Genomic DNA, 18,816 nt, shown 5'->3' with positions numbered 1-18,816 from the left:
CATCGAATCTGCCGGTTTGACAGGCGTTGACCGTTTGACCAGATTTGACCACGGTTGACTGGCTTGACTGAAGTCCAAACGGAACCCGACTGAGCTGTTGACTGACGTTGCCTTGAACTCGCGACTGACCAGTCAGTTGACTGAGTTGACCCGGAGCTGACCCGAACGATGAGTTGACCCGAACCAAGCTCGAACAACATTAGGGTCGATATACGAACTGAACAAACAAAACCCGACTCGAGAATCAGACCGAACATGAACTGAAAATAAACAAGGTCAGACTTGAGTCAGAACCCGCACTGAACCGAATAAATTGAAAACGTTACCTGAATCGAGACTCGAATCGAATTCTGATGCCGGCGCTGGAGAACGTGACCCAAACTAAACCAAACCGCCGCCGCTCACGGCGGGCTGCCGTCGCCGCTGTCGATGTTATGTCGTTGTCGCTGTTATGTCGCCGCCACAGGGAGGTGGTTGGTCGATCATTCTCTCCACCGCACTCTTTCTCTCCCGTCGCACTCTCTCTCTCTCCGTGTCGATCTCCGATGACCGTCGCCATAGGGGCGTCTGGCCGTTCGTTTAGAGAGGAGGAAGCAGGTGAGTGTGGGTGATTGTCGAGGGGGGGGGTGTCTGGTCGGAGAAACAAGACAGCGAACAGGGGTTGCGGGGCTGGTTGTGTTTACCGGAAAACCGATCGGAGAAGGCGAGGGTGGGTACTGGTTTGGGATTTGGCTGCGTGATGTTAGATGTTAGGGTTAGATAGATTTTGTTTTTATACTTTCACTTATTTACAAAATGGCCCCTCAACTTAAGAGTTAACTAAAAAGCTAACTTAACTTGGTTTATTTTGATTTCTTATAACTAACTAGGTTATCTAAGTAACCTTTAAGTTAATGAAATTAATTGATTTCTTACTATATTGAATTATTATTATTATTTTTTTTTTTTGACAAATAAATAATTAATTACTCAAATAATAACCATCTCAAAATCTTTTTGAGGGTTATTTAATTCGCGAAAAAATCTACGTTGTTTCCAAGTTTAGGATGTGAATTTCAAAACGGGTCGGATTTCGGGAATCCATTTTGACGGATGTTACATTAACTCTGTTAAGCTTTTTTAACGGGGGACCATTGTAGGAAAAATAGGTGAAAGATGGGACTGTTGAGGGGAATATTCTGAGGTGGGATAATTAATGGCCAATAAGGTCTAGGTGGGCTTATTACAGACCAATTTCCCTTTTTTATATGAGTTTGTAATATATTAATATTTTTTTTATTAAAATAGGAAATTTGCAACATCGAACCGCCCTGTGAGAATCGGTTAGTAGGGAAATCCATGAAGAAATGGGTAAGGAGACTTATCGTGAAAACGATAGCTTATCCTCAAAGTGGAGCGAGATAAGCTCCCAACTTACAAAATTTAGTAAGTTTTTAAATAAAGCAAAGTAAAACCCTAAAAGTGGTGAAATCGAAGCCGACGTTTTGACAAATGCAGTGGTCGCATTCAAATCAAATATGAAGACCGACTTCCGTTTTATGCATTGTTGGGAGATTTGTAAATTTCATTCAAAGTGGGCGAATATCCCCATTGGTAGCGAAACTAACTCGTCTTCCAAAAGGTCAAGGGCCTCGTCCCAAGCCCAATCTGATGCACGAGATCAAGAGTTTGAGGACCTTTTGGATGATTCGCCAAGCCCAAACCGGCCCGAGCATGGAAGAAATGCCTCAAGAAGGCGTGCTAAAAAACAAACGGCATCGCCTTCAGCTGGGAGTTCTGGCTCGCGTAGGGGAATATACAGCGACCAGTTAGATGACATTTCATGCAAGTTGGATACATTCAACGTATTCCAACAACAAAGGGCCGAAATACGAAGGAGCAAAGAAGCTAGAGATGCCGCTAGAGATGCCCTGAAACAAAGACGGGATGATTTGAAAATTTTATCCCAGCCGATTGATCACCTACAGGGTGACGAGTTAGAAATAGTCTTGGCGTTGAGAGAAGAGATAAAAAGCAAATATAAAAGTTAGGATTTTTTTTGTAATTTTCTTTTTTTGTAATTTTTTTATTTAAAAATATTAAAAAAATTAAATTTGTGTTTTAAATCATATTGGGTCTGCCCGCCCACAAGTCCACCAAACCCACGCCCTAAACCCCCGCCCCGGTCATATCGTATTCAATGTGGGTTTGGCCATGTTTGCCACCCCATTCCACGTGTCAACCAATGCCCAACCCAAGCCTCACCATACCCCACGCGGTTACCAAGGTAATTTAGTACGGTGCAGACTTTGTCGTTGATCTATTCACGTAGGCCAAACGATGGGGATGTGCATTGATGGTCCTGACACAGCACACCATGTGCCTCGTTATCCTTTGTTTATATTTTCAAGTGGTAATGTTTCTTTAATTCATGTTTAAATTTCAAAAACATTTTCGGTATATTTTTATTCGGTAAAAACAGCTGATGGAAAGAAAACCAAACTTGTTTCTCAAATAGTTTCTACTAAAATAGTTAAATTATTTAAACAAAGCGGATAATCTTTTATAAGAATTCATAAAATTGGATTTAATTTGTCAAATATATTGTCCCAAGTAGTGATATAATAGCGACGTGCTCTTCAACCAAGTGATTGTTTGTTCAAAATTTAAGTCGCGAAGCGCATGCGTATTAACTATAAGCATAGATTAGGGAGCATGTGTATCGTAGTAAAAAAAAATCATGATATATAAAAAATGATATGGTTGGTTTAAACCTTTAACATGGCAAATTCAGAAAATTCAAACATATTATTTTTATTTATGAATCACAACCACCACAATAAAGACCACGAAAATACGAAATTTTATTTATGAATCACAACCACCACAATAAAGACCTACAAAATAGGAAAACAAAGTAACAGACAAAAACAATGTATGTAATCTATCGTCAATCTAAGTTACTCCATACTGTGGCGTTATCTTTGGGTTTTTTTGTCTGATAGCGCCCCATAGCACTCTGAATACTACGACGGGCGGCGCGCGCTATGGGGAAGAAAATGGTGGGGGCGGTATGGTGATAGCGGTATGATGGAGAGGAGTTTTAAAACTTTGACCAATCAAAAATAGTAAAGTGTTTTTTAATTAATTAATAAAAATGAAAATTATGACTACGGGCTATAATGACATAACGTCCCATAAAGCCCTTGTGTGACGTGACACGACACGTGTCACATAACGCGCAGCTTTATGACTACAGATGGCCTAAACGTATGGTTTTAAGCCTTCCTCAAATGTATTGACAAACAACTTCATCTGATTGATCGGAAGGCTAAGACCAATTTCCAAATCCTCATCCTTTTCTCTGCATGCATTCATGGATACCGATTGACTATAATCAATAGAAACAGTTTCAATCTTTCTGGGCTTTCCCCACCCAAAATCCATATCATAAAACTTAAGCTTTGGTGTTCCAGCAATCCCAATTATTGTAGGAGGAACCCCACTGGAAAACAAGTCATCAAATACTATATCTTTCATGATTCCATCTTTATCAGTCAATCTCTCATGTAGACTTTCTCCAAGCAGTTTTGCAGCAGTCACGAACCCTTCTTTTCCCGTTAATACTTTGCTTTGTGCCGGAACATAACACCAACCAACACAGTTGCCGAAGTAGCTTGCTGGGAGTGCGGGATTCATTCGCGCTCTACAATCGATCGCGAAACCGCACACTTGCAGCTCATTCTCATGTGTACTACTCGCTATGCAACTCCATATATAAGCACATGCAACAGAAAAACATGATACGTATGCTATTGTTGGTACTTGTGTCGTCACCAATTCTTTTAATCTAAGGAGCACGGTCCGAGGCAATATAAATGTGGCTCGAACTTTATCTGTTGGTTCAAGTTTGGGAGGTTGATACTCTTTGAATGTTTCAAGTCGAGCAAACTTTAGATAACTTTCGTCAAGTTTAGGGTTTTTGATCAGTCTATCATAAAACGGCATCGTTCCATTAGCTAGAAACGACTCATCAGAACCAGATTGAGCAATCGATGTCCACGCCTTCAAGAAATTAAACCTGGTGCTAGCATCACCAAGGCAATGGTGATTTGTCATCCCAATAGATATTCCAGAGTTTGAAAAGAGTGTCACTTGAACGAAGAACAACGGGATCTTTGTGGAATCTGAAGTTTTTTGAACGTGATCTAGTGGAGGTATAAGATGGTAAAACTTCTCACAATCTCGGGGATGGTTTGCGGTGAGTTCGTTGAAATCAAGGTTAGATTCTGCAAAAGTAACTGCGACAGAATCACCCTCAACATAGCGGATTTCGGGCTTTTTGGCAGATGTAGGAAACACAAGTAAGTTACCAGCAAATGGAAAAAAATGTTGAAGAGTGATGGACAAGGAGTGTTTGAGGTTGGGAATAATGGTTTGAATGAATTGAGTTTGTGTCATGAAGAGCTCGTAAAAGAATATGTTGTGAATAGGAGGTTGGGCTAGCCACAAGAAGTCGAAGTAAGTAAGTGGTAACAACCTATCGCCTACAGTGGCCTCTGGTGGTGATACTTGTGCCTGTTCAAGAACAGTCAAGATGGGCAGGGAAGCCATTTTTGCTTCTTTCTATCTTCTCAAATTTTGTCTACATATAAAAGGATGTATCGTGGGACAATAGGAACGTGGTTCTAATTTGACATTTCTGTTTTTGAGTACTTTTCTTTTTATGTTTTTTAAAATTATATTCAAATTATTTCTAAACACAACTTTTATTCAACTAATACATGTACCTTTTAATAAAGTACATATGTATATTTGTTGTTTTAGAAACGATTATTATTATTATAAAAAACAAACGCTTACTGAAAATACATGATTTTTAAAACGACGTTTATATAAAACAAACGCTTACTGAAAATACATATTTATTCTATATATAAAACATATTTTTTTAAATAATAATCGTGAAAATAACGAAATAATTAAAAAAACTTGAGTAATTGCACTAATAATCTCTTAAATAGAAAAGAACTTTATAATTATAAAAATAGCCGCTAATGTATATAAAGACCTAATTACCCTTACACTTAACTACAAATAAGTAACAAAGTTATTGTAAGAGGCTAAAACCATTATAAAATACAACTTCGGGGTCTGATATGTCAAAATATTTCATTTTGGGCTAAAAGGGTTAAACTGGCTAAACCATAGGAGCCAAAATAGTAATTTACTGTTACTGCTACTGCTACTGCTCCTGCTACTACTTAAAATTTCATTGGTGGAAACCGGGTGACAACGGCCAATCCATAAATCTTATCTTATATAATACATAGAGTTAAATGTTTGGTTGGTCTCTGTGGTTTATAGATATTGCAGATTTGGTCCCGATGCTTCAATTATTACAGAGTTGATTCCAGTGGTTGTAATTTTTGCACTCTTGTGATCCTTATCACTAACCTATGTTAAATATCTCAGTTAAGTATGTGTGAAATATCTATTTTACCCCAAAAGTTAAAAAAAAACAAATGGAAATAAACCCCCCCCCCCATCCTACCTTCTTCTTCCCCTCACTCCACCCTTTAAGATTCGTCCACCACCGCCACCTCCCCAAACCACAACCACCGTACATTACCATCACCAACCACCATATCCCCAAACCACCTTCATCATCTCCGTCACAACCACTAGTCCACCACCCATCTCCGGCTTCGGACCTGCTGTGACACTCATAATAACCAACAACCACAACCCACACCACCCTCAACTAACTACCGGAAAACGACCACACCAGCCGCCTCCCTTGCTTCCCTCACCGTAAACCACCACTCCATTCGCCCCCCTTATCGTTCGACTACCAAATGCTGCAACCCATACGACATTTCAGGGCATCCATGAAAATAATGGTTTCTCCGACACATTTTCTGGTTAGTTTTTATGTAAAATCTTGCGTTGTTTCTGGTCAAGTTAATTTCAAACATAATCTGAATTCTTTAAGGTTATTTTTTTTAAAGGTGTAAATTATTCGCAATTGTCAGGAGATCTAGCTTACGTTGTCTTAATCGGGTCCACACTAGAAAGCCTCCTCGCATAATGGATCCCCAATTTAAACCCCTCAATGAGAAACACCTGTCACCCAGACTCGAACATGAGACTTGGAGGGGAAAACTCATCCGGGCCCACCATAGGTGGAACTTAAAGGCCCGTGGTCACCACTAAACCACTAGGGATGGTTCTTTAAGGTTATTATATAGGTTTGATTTCTTTTTAGTTTGTGTTCAGTTCTTGTATGCAATTTGATTTGACATATATGTTTATTTGTTTATATCAACCGGTATAGAGATCAAAAAGAGGCTTGTATTGAATTGTAAGTTATGATTAGGGTTTACACAATGAGGGTGTTTATATAGAACACCATGTTACACACTAGCCCCTATACTATAATTTATTATCTTTATTATCTTCTTTCTGACACTCCCCCTCAAGTTGAGTAGTGGGGTCACCAATACTTAACTTGCTCAAGCAGCTACTAAATGTGTTTCCGTTGACGGCTTTTGTAAGAATATCTGCGAGTTGATCTTTTGACGGAACATATGGGAGCTCTATGATTCTTTCCTTCAGTTTTTCCTTGATGAAATGTCGATCTACCTCCACGTGTTTTGTTCGATCATGTTGAACTGGGTTTTCTGAGATATGTATCGCAGTCGTATTGTCACACATAACTTTACTGGGTGCCCTTTGGGGAAAACCAATATCTCCTAAAAGCCTCCTAATCCAAATAACTTCGCTTAACCCTCGAGCTATACCTCTAAATTCTGCTTCTGCACTTGACAGAGCGACCACCTTCTGCTTCTTACTTCTCCAGGTAACAAGGTTTCCACCGACCAAGGAGAAGTATCCTGATGTTGACCTTTGGTTTCCCTTATCTCCTGCCCAGTCTGCATCTGTGTAGAGCTCAACGTTTAAATGTCCATTCGTTTTGAACAACACTCCATGGCCTGCGGTCCCCTTGAGGTACCTTAAAATTCTCTAAGCAGCTTCCATGTGAGCAACTTGTGGTTGATGCATGAACTGACTTACCACTCCAACTGCATAAGCTATATCAGGGCGAGTATGCGAAAGATAAATTAACTTGCCCACAAGCCGTTGATACCTTTCTTTGTCTGCCAGCTCTCCATTAAGTTCCATGTGAATGTTGTGGTTCACCACCATTGGAGTATCTGCTGGTTTACAATCAATCAACCCAGTTTCCGCCAGGAGATCAAGGACATACTTCTTTTGGCAGATGAAGATCCCCTGTTTACACCTGAGAACTTCTATCCCGAGGAAATACTTGAGATTCCCAAGGTCTTTCATTTCAAACTTTGAGAACAGATTCTTTTTCAGCCGTGCTATTTCTTCTACATCATTTTCTGTAATAATCATGTCATCTACATATATGATCAAACAAGTTACAAGGCCATTTCTTCTCTTGAAGAACAGAGTATGATCAGCATTACTTTGGTGATACCTATATTCTTTCATGGCCAAAGTGAACTTTCCAAACCATGCCCGAGGAGATTGTTTTAGCCCGTATAAAGACTTTTTCAACCGACAGACTTCCCCTTCTTTGAAATTCCCTGAAAAACCTGGAGGTGCTTCCATGTAGACTTCTTCCGTTAGGTCTTCATGGAGAAATGCGTTTGTAACATCCAACTGGTGGAGAGGCCACTCCTTATTGGCTGCCACAGAGAAAAGGACTCTAATGGTGTCCATTTTTGCAACTGGAGAAAATGTTTCAGAGTAATCGATCCCATACGGGCTTTGTATCTTCCAATGGAGCCATCAGGTTTATATTTAATTGAATACACGCACGGGCATCCAACTGTTTTCTTTCCTTTAGGAAGAGTGCACTTCTCCCACATGGTGTTTTTCATAAGAGCATGCATCTCCGTTTCCATTGCTTCTTTCCAGTTCTTCTTACCTTGGGCTTCTTTTACGGAACTAGGTATTTGTTCGGAGTATAGTGAGGTAACGAATGCTTTTGCACTGTCAGATAAGTTCCCGTCAACCATATTAGCTACAGGATACATTGAATTTCTGGTTTCCCTTTCTGGGGAGTACCGTTTTGGAGGAACCCCTCTATTGGCTATAGGTGGTAAAACGTATGTTCCCGTTGTTCCAGAGCCTACATCATGTTGTTCATTAGATTCGACCTCTCCTTGGGTTGCGTTATTCTGCTTAGCAGTCTCTACCTGTTCCATTGTCTCGGGACTTTCATGATTGTTAGTGGTAACTTGATCAGATTCATTCACATTTTCAAGGTTTGGAGAGTCACTTACCTCAAACACCAGTCTGGATGATTCTTGGGCAAGATTTTCGACGGGCTTAACGCCTGTGGATGTATAAGATGGCTTATCTTCGCCTGTGGATGGAGTCCACTTCAACCAACTCAGTGTGTCCTCATGTTCTATCTCCCCCTGACCACTGAGATGGGACTGATAGTAATATTCTGTTTCAAGAAAGTCGCAGTGGATAGTGGTAATCACACGACGTCGTAATGGGTTATAACATCGGTACCCTTTCTGATTCACCCCATAACCAACAAAGACACATTTCTCGGCACATGGGTCAAGTTTGGATTGTTCGATTTTGGGTATATGGGGAAAACACCCAAAGACCTTAGGTGGTAAGGTAAAAGGTGGGGGTAGTTTGGTAAATGTGGATAAGGCATCTATGGGAGTTTTTAGGTTAAGGGCTTTGGTTGGTAAATGGTTATGGAGATACACAACTGTGTTTATAACTTCAGGCCAAAAAGATTTAGAGACTTTGGATTCAAGCATAAGAGCCCGGGCCATTTCTACCAGAATGCCATTTTTTCGCTCAACTACACCATTTTGTTCTGGGTGTTTTGGGCAAGTGGTTTGGTGAATCATTCCCCTCTCTTGAATAAATTGTTTCATGGAGTTCTTAACGTACTCCCCTCCATTATCAGATCGTAAGATCTGAATGTTCGTTTTGAATTGAGTTTGGACCATGGTGTAAAACAGTCAGAATTTGTCAAAGACTTCAGATTTGTGTTTTAAAAAATACACCCATGTCATCCGGGTACATTCATCCACAAATAATAGGAAGAAACGGAAATTTTGACCTCCATTAGTTTTAGCTGGACCCCAAACATCCGAATGTATTAGTGAAAAAGGTTCACTGACCCTAGTGTTACTTGGTTTGAAAGGTTTTTTATGGCTTTTGGCTAAGGCACATGTTTCACAATCTGATGTACCGTTGGACGGGAAGAGTTCAGGAAGTAAAAGATGTAGATACCCAGCGGAAGGATGCCCTAATCTCTTATGCCAAAGCCATGCTTATCTACTCTTTGTTCAGTGAGAAAGCATCGCAGCCCCTGACTGAGCAAGCATCGTTGGACAGGAAGAGTTCAGGGAGTAAAAGATGTAGATCCCCGGAAGGATGCCCTGTCGTTCAGTACCACGCCCAATTATCTTTCCAGTTCTGATGTCCTGTAAGATACAAAAATGAGTGTGCATTAGAACTGTGCAATTGAGTTCCTTTGTAACATGACTTGTTGATAACAATTTTTGTGTTAACGAAGGAACATATAAACAATCTGACAGTCTTAGGTTGGGAGATATTTCAACAGTTCCTCCTCCCTTTACTAACGCATTTTCGCCATTTGCAGTTTTGATGTGGATTGTGTTTGGTTTCTTTGTAGAGACGAAGTCCAATGGTTCGTACGTCATCGTATCAGTGGCTCCACAATCAAAGATCCAAGGGTTGTTTTGATCACCACTGTTCTGGGTTGTTAAATAGGCTTCCCCACTTGTTGAAGTATAGTCTTTTAACAGCTCATAGACCTGGTGATTAGCCATTTTTTTCTTTTCTTAACAAAGTTGATTATGTGTCAGTTCCTTTCTTTATCTCCACTGATTGAACAAATCAATAAAAAGGAGAAAAAATTGTTTTCTGTTGATCGATGTGAAATATAAGCAATAAATTGCTTTCTAAATGGTGGAGCCTAGTGCTTTAAATCCTTTTGTATTCATCGAGAAACACAACAAATATCCTTTGTTGATTTTTTTACAAACACCATTCTATGAAAACAAATAACAAAGAAAAGAAGTTCTTATCTTTTTTGTGACGGTGATGATCACGGGATTACAGATCCAAACTTTTCATTATTTTATTGGCCGGCTACGTCCATTGGCGGAGATCACGGTGGCTCTGACGGGGGGTTTCTATGGTTTAGGTTTTGCAATGGTTCGATTGGTTCGATTTTCGGAGTTTGATTTTGATTGTCAGGTTTTTCTGATTTGAGGTTGGATTGGTTGGGATAGATTGTAGATGATGAGCAAAACGGTTTCAAGAATCAGAAACACTTCTCTGATACCATATCAACCGGTATAGAGATCAAAAAGAGGCTTGTATTGAATTGTAAGTTATGATTAGGGTTTAAACAATGAGGGTGTTTATAGAACACCATGTTACACACTAGCCCCTATACTATAATTTATTATCTTTATTATCTTCTTTTCGACAGTTTACATGGGTACTGTCAGGATTGATTTTTGTTTGCTTTGATTAAACGGATGTTGATATGGGTTTGTGTAATTAAATATGGTAGATGGATGGTGGTGAAGTGGTAGAAGAAGGGTTGGGGAGAGAGAGAAAGAAAGAGAGATGGAGAAGATGAGGAAAAAGGTGGGTCCATTTCTTTTCTTTTATTTTTTTTTTAATTGTTTAAGGGTATAATAGACATGTCATACGCACTTAACTGAGATATTTAATATAGATTATTGATAATGACTACACAAGTGCAAAAGGTACAACTATTGGGACCAACTCTATAATTATTAAAGCATCGAGACCAAGTCTGCAATATCTGTAAATCACAGGAACCAACCATGCATTTAACTCTAGTACATATAATCAATAAAAATCTTACCCCACTCGCAATCAACATAGTTGGTGAATTAAGTCAAATCAAAGCTCTTATCAACCCCGGTAAATGCACCTTAGCGAATATTGTGAAGCACCTGTGATTTGTGAATACATGGAAAGCTTCAGCTTTAATGGAGAAAATGATTTTTTAATGGTTAAACCGTCATTGAGGTATCTTACATAAAGACCTGGTTGCAGGTATGAGAGATTGTAGAAGATGAATAGTAGAGAAATGAAATTTGGAGTGAAAGGAAGAAAGTGAATAGAAAAATATTTATAAGGCCGTGGGGTATGGGGCTTGGGTTGGGGCGTGGCCCCTTGGGGCTTGGCTTTCAAGCCGGGCGTGGGGCGGGGGAGCAAGGTGAGTTGGCGGATTGTGATTGGCCCATTAAAAGTAGCCGTTGGGGGCTACTTTAAAAAAAAATTCCTTTATAAATACTTACCACATTTAACATTTTTCTCACACGGTATCAAACACATAAAACACAATATTGCCATGAGTTCTTCAAGTTATAGTGAATCGTCATCATCGTCTGACGATGGTGCGGAAATATTTCTACAAACGATCGTGGCGGTGGTGAAAGCTATCGTGGAAGACGAAGACGATGAGGAAGAGACTCAACAACCTAAATGGAGGAGAAGGTACATCACTCGTGAACGGCACACCGCTAACGATCTCAGCGGAACCTAAGTATGATGAAAAAATGTTTAGGCGTCGTTTTCGTATGAGTAGAAACTTATTTTTAAGAATATTTAGAGATCTTGAGGAGAAATATGTTTGTTTCCAACAAAAACCCGATGTCACCGGGCAATTAGGATTTAGTACGTGGCAAAAGGTCACGGCCGCACTTAGGCAGTTAGCGTACGGCAATAATTCGGACATTATGGATGACTATTTAAAAATGTCTGCACGTGTAGCTAGAGAAACTCTTCACAACTTTTGTTCGTGTATTCTAGAACTTTATAGGAAAAGATATTTGAGAAAGCCCTCCGTCAGTGACATGCAATAAATATTGGAACGTCACGCAGATTATCATGGGCTACCCGGGATGCTAGGTAGTTTAGATTGTATGAAATGGCCTTGGGAACTTTCTCCTACCCAATGGCAAGGCGCTCACACTAGTGGATTTCACGGGGTGCCACCCATCATGCTTGAAGCAGTTGCGTCCCAAGATCTTTGGATATGGCATGCGTTCTTCGGTATGCTAGGTTCACATAATGATATTACCATCATAAACCACTCGCCTCTTTTCAATGATCGGGTAAATGGTACAGGACCCAAAGGAAGTTTCTTTGTAAATGGGGTTGAGTACGTGTACGGGTACTACCTAGTTGATGGGATTTACCCAGAGTGGGGGGTTTTCGTAAAATCATTCACAAGACACGGTACCACAGATCCAAAGAGATTAAAGTTTAACAGGGTCCAGATGGCTGCACGTAAAGACGTCGAGCGAGCATTCGGTGTTTTGAAGAAAAGGTGGCGAATATTGGCAATGCCTTGTCGACTATGGGACAAGGATCAGATTGGAAACGTGATGTACACATGTATCATTCTTCACAACATGAATTTGGAGGATGAAGGTAGAGCGGTCGTTACCTACTATGATGACGATGACCCCCAACCATGTAACGTAACAAACGAAGATAAAGCGGCTGTTGGTGCACGAAATGTCTGCTGACTACGTCTTATTAAGTCTTGTGTCTAGATAGGTTAAATGGGTGCATAAACATGATTAAATTAGGGTTTGTATAGGTTTTAGGACGTCTGGCCGTTTGAACATACCCTGGCCGTTTGAAGTTCACCTGGCCATTTGAATCATGTGTAGCCGTTTGAAGCATGGTCGTTTGAAGCATGTCCGTTTGAGCATGTTGTGTCTCGTTCAAACGGACAGCCTGGGTCTATATATAGTGGTTCAGTTCAAACGGTCAGAATAACGAATGTGTGTGTTTGTGAGTCAAGGTGCTATCGAATTTGTATCAGAATCATTGTAAAGACTCGCAATCAGTAATAGAAAGAAGAATTGAAAGGATTAAGCTGTTTTTGACATGGTTTACTTTGATTCCGCCTTTGTAAACTGAGATGAACTACTTCTACTGACGTTTAAGGTCATCGAAACGGTCCAACAAGTGGTATCAGAGCTCAGGACGAGGAGTTCATACCAAATACAGCTTGAAATCGCCGGATTATCTCACTTCTACCTTTCTTTTCTGATTTGAACTAGTTGTCACGGTTAAAATGGCTTGAAACGTTCACATATCAAATGAAATTTACTATTAACTAATCCTGGACAATTTGGAACTAAAATTCGACCTAAAACTTACCAAAATCATCGTGTCCGTTTGAAACTGTTCGAGAAAAGTGACGTCATCCGTTTGAAAACAAGTCCTATCGTTTGAAAACATACTGATCGTTTGAACAATCGTTTGAAAATGAGGTCCGTTTGAAACTGTCATTTGAATTAGAATCATATCGTTTGAAGTGTAATCGTTTGAAGTCACTTCGTTTGAAGGTGGTCGTTTGAATATCTATCGTTTGAAACTAGTGTTATTTTAAACGGACAAGTCCATTCCGTTTGAAAATAACCTGCTCGTTTGAATACTGTTTGAACCATTCCGTTTGAACAGGTTCCGTTTGAGTCTGATATTTTCAAAAATCAATTTTTTTAAGTGTTGTCTGATTTTACAGGTACATTCACGATGGACGATATTTTCTTGAACCCGTTCAGCGACATGTACGCATTCACGGGAAATTCTGGAAACAATGATACGTCTTCAAGCAATACGAACGAGGATCCACCGAAAGAGAAAAAGAAAGAAGCTTGGGAGTCGGAGACCGCATTTGGTACATTCAACAAACCTCCGAAGCTGATGGCTATAGAAGACTATAGTAGGTGGTCTACTAAGTTCGAAGACTGGCTGATGGCATTCGCATTTGCAAGTTGGAAAAGTATGAAAAACGGATATGCAAATGGAAAGAAGAATGGTGAAGCATTAAGATCAGCTGAAGAAATTGAAGGATTTGTTGCCGAGCAAAAGTGTGTGGCATTACTATTTCAGTCGGTGCGGGAAGACATCATTTCGTTGATAGACTACTCCAATGCAAAAGATTTATGCGAAAAACTCAAGAAGAAGTGTCTAGGAAGTGAAGAGATTGTAAAAAATAAAACGAAACTTCTTAGAAAAGAGTTTGACATGTTTGGTTGTCTTAAAAATGAATCGGTTTGCAAAATGATTGAAAGGTCCGGTCATTTGAAGCTGGAGCTTGCACGACATAAGATCACGTATTCTGATGAAGAACTTGTTGACAAACTGTTCGATTCATTACCAGATGAAGTGGATTGGAGATATTACGCACTGATGTTGAAGAACACTATTGCTCCTGAAAATTTGACTCCAGATTTGGTGATTGAGAGACTTGAAAGTCATGAGCTAGAACTGAAGAAAACACACAAAATCAATCACTCATCTTATCAGCAAAACCTGGATCTGTACTATCCGAAAAGCTTAATGCTGAAAGCTGCTTCTCCTAAAACTGCATTTACTGCTGAGAATGTTCCTTCAGCAAACAAAGAAAGTCAAAGCAGTCCAAGCAGTGAAAGCCACAGTGGTTATCACAGTGGATCTACGTCTTCTGCAAATCGTTCTGATGCAAAGTTTTCTTGTAATATCGCGATAGATCTGAAGAACGCACAGAATTTTGGTGAGGAGTCGGCTAAGCAACAGATGGTCTTTTTGGCATCTGTGCTAGAGTCTTATGAAGGGTTGGTGGCTGGTAAGATCGGGAACACAAATCTGACGAAAGAAGATTACGATCAGATGGACCCCGAAGAAATGGAGCTTATCGACATTCGTTGGGCAATGGCGAGTGCTGTTCGACGTGCTCAGCGTTTCATGGAAATTACCGGGAGAAAGACGATTGGTGGTCCGTCTACAAAGTTGGGGTTCGACAAAACAAAAGTGACGTGCTTTAAGTGTAAGCAGAAGGGTCACTTCAAGCGGGAATGCAGAAACGCGTACGCTGATGAGTCAGAGAATCCGTTTAGAGACGATTACTACAAAAAGGCAATCTACCATCAGAATAAATCCGAGCCGCCTAGATTGAAGCAGTCTGAAGATAACAGACACAAATCAAGGGCTCTAGCTGTGATTTATGATGATGAGGGGTACGATTGGAGTAAGGAAGTGTTACCGGAAGAAGATGCGGTTGGTTACGCATTCATGGCAAATGATGATGAACCAATTCCGTGGAAAGATGATCGTACTGACGAGCAGAAGTACTGTTATCGAAAAATGATTGCTGAAAACAGAATCTTGAGGATCTCTCGGATTTATCTGGAAGCAAGAAGAGCAAATAGATGGGATCCAGACAGAGAATGCTATCTTGATCGGTATGGAAACATTGCAATTGATAATAGCACACTCGATATTGAAGCCATCATCAAGGAAATAAAAGAAGATGATGAGTACTGGCAGCACAAGTGGTGGGGAACGCCAACTGAGAAAATGATTGAAGAAGAGAAAGAAAAAGAGAGAAAGGAGAAGGAAGAGAAAGAGATGAAAGAAAAAGAAGAGATTGAGAAAGTAAAGAAGGTTTATACGGGCTTGATCGATACTACGCAAGAGTTGATAGCTGAGAACCTGGGAAAGATGGCTGACAAGGTGCTAGCTGTGAAAGCACTTGAGGTAGACCCTAATCTGTTACTGAGTCAAAGGTGCTGGTCAGTCAAAGTGTGTCAACAAATGCGTCAGGTAACAAGATTGATGGAAATGCTGATTGCAAAAATTGCACCAAACAATGCAATTTTTGTAGTACTGTCACGTACCTTAACAATGAGAAAATCAAGAATCTGACAACAAAAGTTAAAAGTGTTGAGGATCAGATTCTCGGTCGTGACAAAACTGTAAAAGTTTCAACTGAACGGATTAAAGAATTAATGGCTCAAATTGAAACTGACAAGATTGAACATGAGAAAGTTAAATGTGAAAATGAAAAGTTAATTCTTGAAAACCGTCAATTTTCTGAAAAGTTCGAAAAACTTAAAAGTATTGTGAAAGATAGTGATGATCGAAATGGCAAAACATATAAAGAAAATGAACATCTAAGAGCTGTGGTAAGAATAAATGAAGAATCAATTAACGAACAACTAGATGAAATTGCTAGACTGAAACTCAAAGTTCAAGAAGCTGAAATTGAAAACGAACGAATTCAGTTGAAGTTAAACAGCTATAGCTCAGCAAGCTTTGTTTTGCAGCATATTGTTCCCAAACCCATAGGGAAAAACAAAGCTGGTGAGGATGTGTTTTCTGATGGAACGGGTGTAGGGTTTCACAAAGTTCCACCGCCAATTTTAGACAACTACACGAAAAAGCAGTCTAGTTTGGTGGAAATTGAGGAAGAAAGTGATGTTAAACTTCCTGAGAACATTGATGTCACGTTCACGTCTTCCAATGACGAGGGTGTCCAAAATGATGTGGTGAAAAGTGTGGTAGACAAAGTGCTTAAACCGGATTGTGACACTTCTGAGGAGGATGGGTGTTTCTTGGATAAATACATTCCGAAACAAAAGTCCAAGAACAACTTAGATGAAGAATCAAACCTTGTCATGTACAAGATGATGGGTTCGGATAAGTTGTTTTCAGATTCTGAGTTTCCGATAGAGAATGTAAACTTGAACAAATTGACAAATGTTTTCAAACTTGTTGAAGTCGAGTTGTCAGCAGTGAATAATCTGAGTCGAATGAAAGATAGGGTTTATAACAAAAAATCTGTTAATCCACCGCGTTTTTACAATAACAACAGAAACAACTGGTCGGGTGGTTATCAGGGGGGTAAACCGTATCAGAAAAGGAATGTTCCAAACAAGAGGTTTGTCGAAACGAAAAAGTTTGTAAACAGTTCGAGTTCACTAGATGATGAAGAGAAACAAATTTTTTCGAAATCTAATAAAGAATTTTTTGAGAAGAGAGCTTCACAGGCTCAGTCTGAAGGCACGAGTCGGGTAGCTGATACTCGTACTTGTTTTAGGTGTGATCAGGTTGGTCACATTGCACGAAAGTGTACTTATGTGAAGCCTAAGACTAAAGCTGTGAAAGTTCAACAGAAGAATGTTGATGTGAAGGGTAAAGCACCGATGAGTGTTGAGAAAAGGTTTGTTGAGAAGAAGAATGTTAAAATTGACAACTTAAAAGTGAAAAATGAACCCGTAAAGAAGTTGGTAACTAAAAATGACATAGTTTACAAACGGGTTGCATTAACTCAACAGGTGTGGAAACCTAAAATTGAATCAAAAGTTGAGAAGAAAGTTTCAACTTCTGAGGTGAAAAATGCTGAAGAGTCAATTACGGTTGATTATGATGCAAATTTTCCACCTCTCAAGGCTGAAAATTTCAAAATTCAAATTGCGAGAGTCAAGGTTACACCTAAGGCTGATGAAGCCTGGGTGGATACCATGTTTGATTAAACAGTTTGAATTGCCGGAGCTTCCTGGTTTGCGAAGCATGAATCGGCATTTTTCTTGAAGTTGTTTAAATGATGATTTGTTATGTGCAGGATCTTCCAAAACTTGTATCCAGATGGATAATGGATAGTGGAGCGTCAAGGCATATGACAGGGAAGACCGCATTGCTGTATGATGTGAATAACATTAATGGTGGTTACGTGGGTTTTGCGGGTAATCAAGGAGGAAGGATTATAGGTGAAGGAACGTTATCGAACGGCATCGTAACGTTTGAGAGAGTTAACTACATCGCTGAGCTGGAGAACAACCTGCTGAGTATCTCCCAGATCTGTGACAGGATGTATACTACTCATTTCACCGACAAAGAATGTTTGATCTTGAAACCGGGATTTGTGATACCTGAAGAGTGGATCATCATGAGGGCACCAAGAGTCAACGATCTGTACGTGTTGGACATGAGCGTTGCTACTACAACCACGGGTCAGGCTCATTGTTTTGTGTCCAGAGCAACGGAAAAAGAGTCGAGGTTATGGCACCGAAAGATGGGGCATATTCACCTAAGGAAAATGAATCACTTGGTGCATAACGATTTGGTGACAGGAGTGCATGTCAAAGGTTTTCATCTGGAAGGGGAGTGCATAAGTTGTGTCAAAGGCAAACAGAAGAAAAAGTCACACCCTACAAAGCAAGTTAATTCAGTTTCAAGACCATTGGAACGACTTCACATGGATTTGTTTGGTCCAGTGAATGTCAAGAGTATAACAGGAGATTCCTACTGTTTGGTCGTGACTGATGATTATTCCAGATTTTCTTGGGTTATGTTTTTGAAATCAAAAGACGAAACGTTTGACAGCTTGATAGCATTGTTTAAAAGAATTGAGAATGTACCAGAGGCCTATCTGTAGAATTCGCAGTGATAATGGTACTGAGTTCAAAAACAGTAAGATGGAAGAATTTTGTGACGAACGAGGTATACTGCATGAGTTTAGTGCTCCGTACACTCCGCAGCAGAATGGAGTTGCAGAACGCAAAAATCGGACGCTAATCGAGGCAGCCAGAACGATGCTTGCAGATTCTAAGTTACCAATTAATTTCTGGGCTGAAGCTGTTTCTGCTGCATGCTATACTCTCAATAGAGTTCTTACTGTAAAGAAGTTCAACAAGACGTGTTTTGAGCTACTCAGTAAACGCAAGCCGAATTTGAAGTATCTAGAACCGTTTGGGTCACCCTGTACGGTGATAGAGCCTAATGGAAAGTTTGGTTCGAAGAGCATTGAGGGAATCTTTGTTGGTTATTCAAGTCCTATGCGACGTGTCTTCGTTCCAAGTGAGAAGCGGATTATTGAAGCAGCGAATGTTGAATGTCAGGGATACACTATGCCGCCACAGAATCCTGGTGATTCATGGCGTTATCCTTATGACAAACTTTGGGATTCGTTTGACATGA

At 39.9% G+C, this 18,816-nt stretch overlaps 1 protein-coding gene and 1 long non-coding RNA gene across 2 annotated transcripts; one reads left to right on the top strand and one right to left on the bottom strand.

The window, feature by feature from the left end:
* Positions 1–2,821: 2,821 nt before the first annotated feature.
* Positions 2,822–4,842, bottom strand: LOC110926640 (malonyl-coenzyme A:anthocyanin 3-O-glucoside-6''-O-malonyltransferase). Its single transcript, XM_022170357.2, has one exon. The coding sequence runs from the start codon at positions 4,591–4,593 to the stop codon at positions 3,244–3,246; it is 1,350 nt and encodes a 449-aa protein (XP_022026049.2). The 5' UTR covers positions 4,594–4,842; the 3' UTR covers positions 2,822–3,243.
* A 684-nt stretch (positions 4,843–5,526) lies between these two features.
* Positions 5,527–6,307, top strand: LOC118488122. Its single transcript, XR_004883810.1, has 2 exons — positions 5,527–5,903; positions 5,991–6,307. It is a non-coding gene; the product is annotated as an uncharacterized LOC118488122 (long non-coding RNA).
* The last annotated feature ends 12,509 nt before the right edge of the window (positions 6,308–18,816 follow it).

This window comes from Helianthus annuus, chromosome 16 (assembly GCF_002127325.2).
Source record: "Helianthus annuus cultivar XRQ/B chromosome 16, HanXRQr2.0-SUNRISE, whole genome shotgun sequence".
NCBI classification, from domain to species: Eukaryota; Viridiplantae; Streptophyta; class Magnoliopsida; order Asterales; family Asteraceae; genus Helianthus; species Helianthus annuus.
Note: the sequence above shows the minus strand (reverse complement) of the source record. Positions and strands in the feature narration are given on the sequence as shown.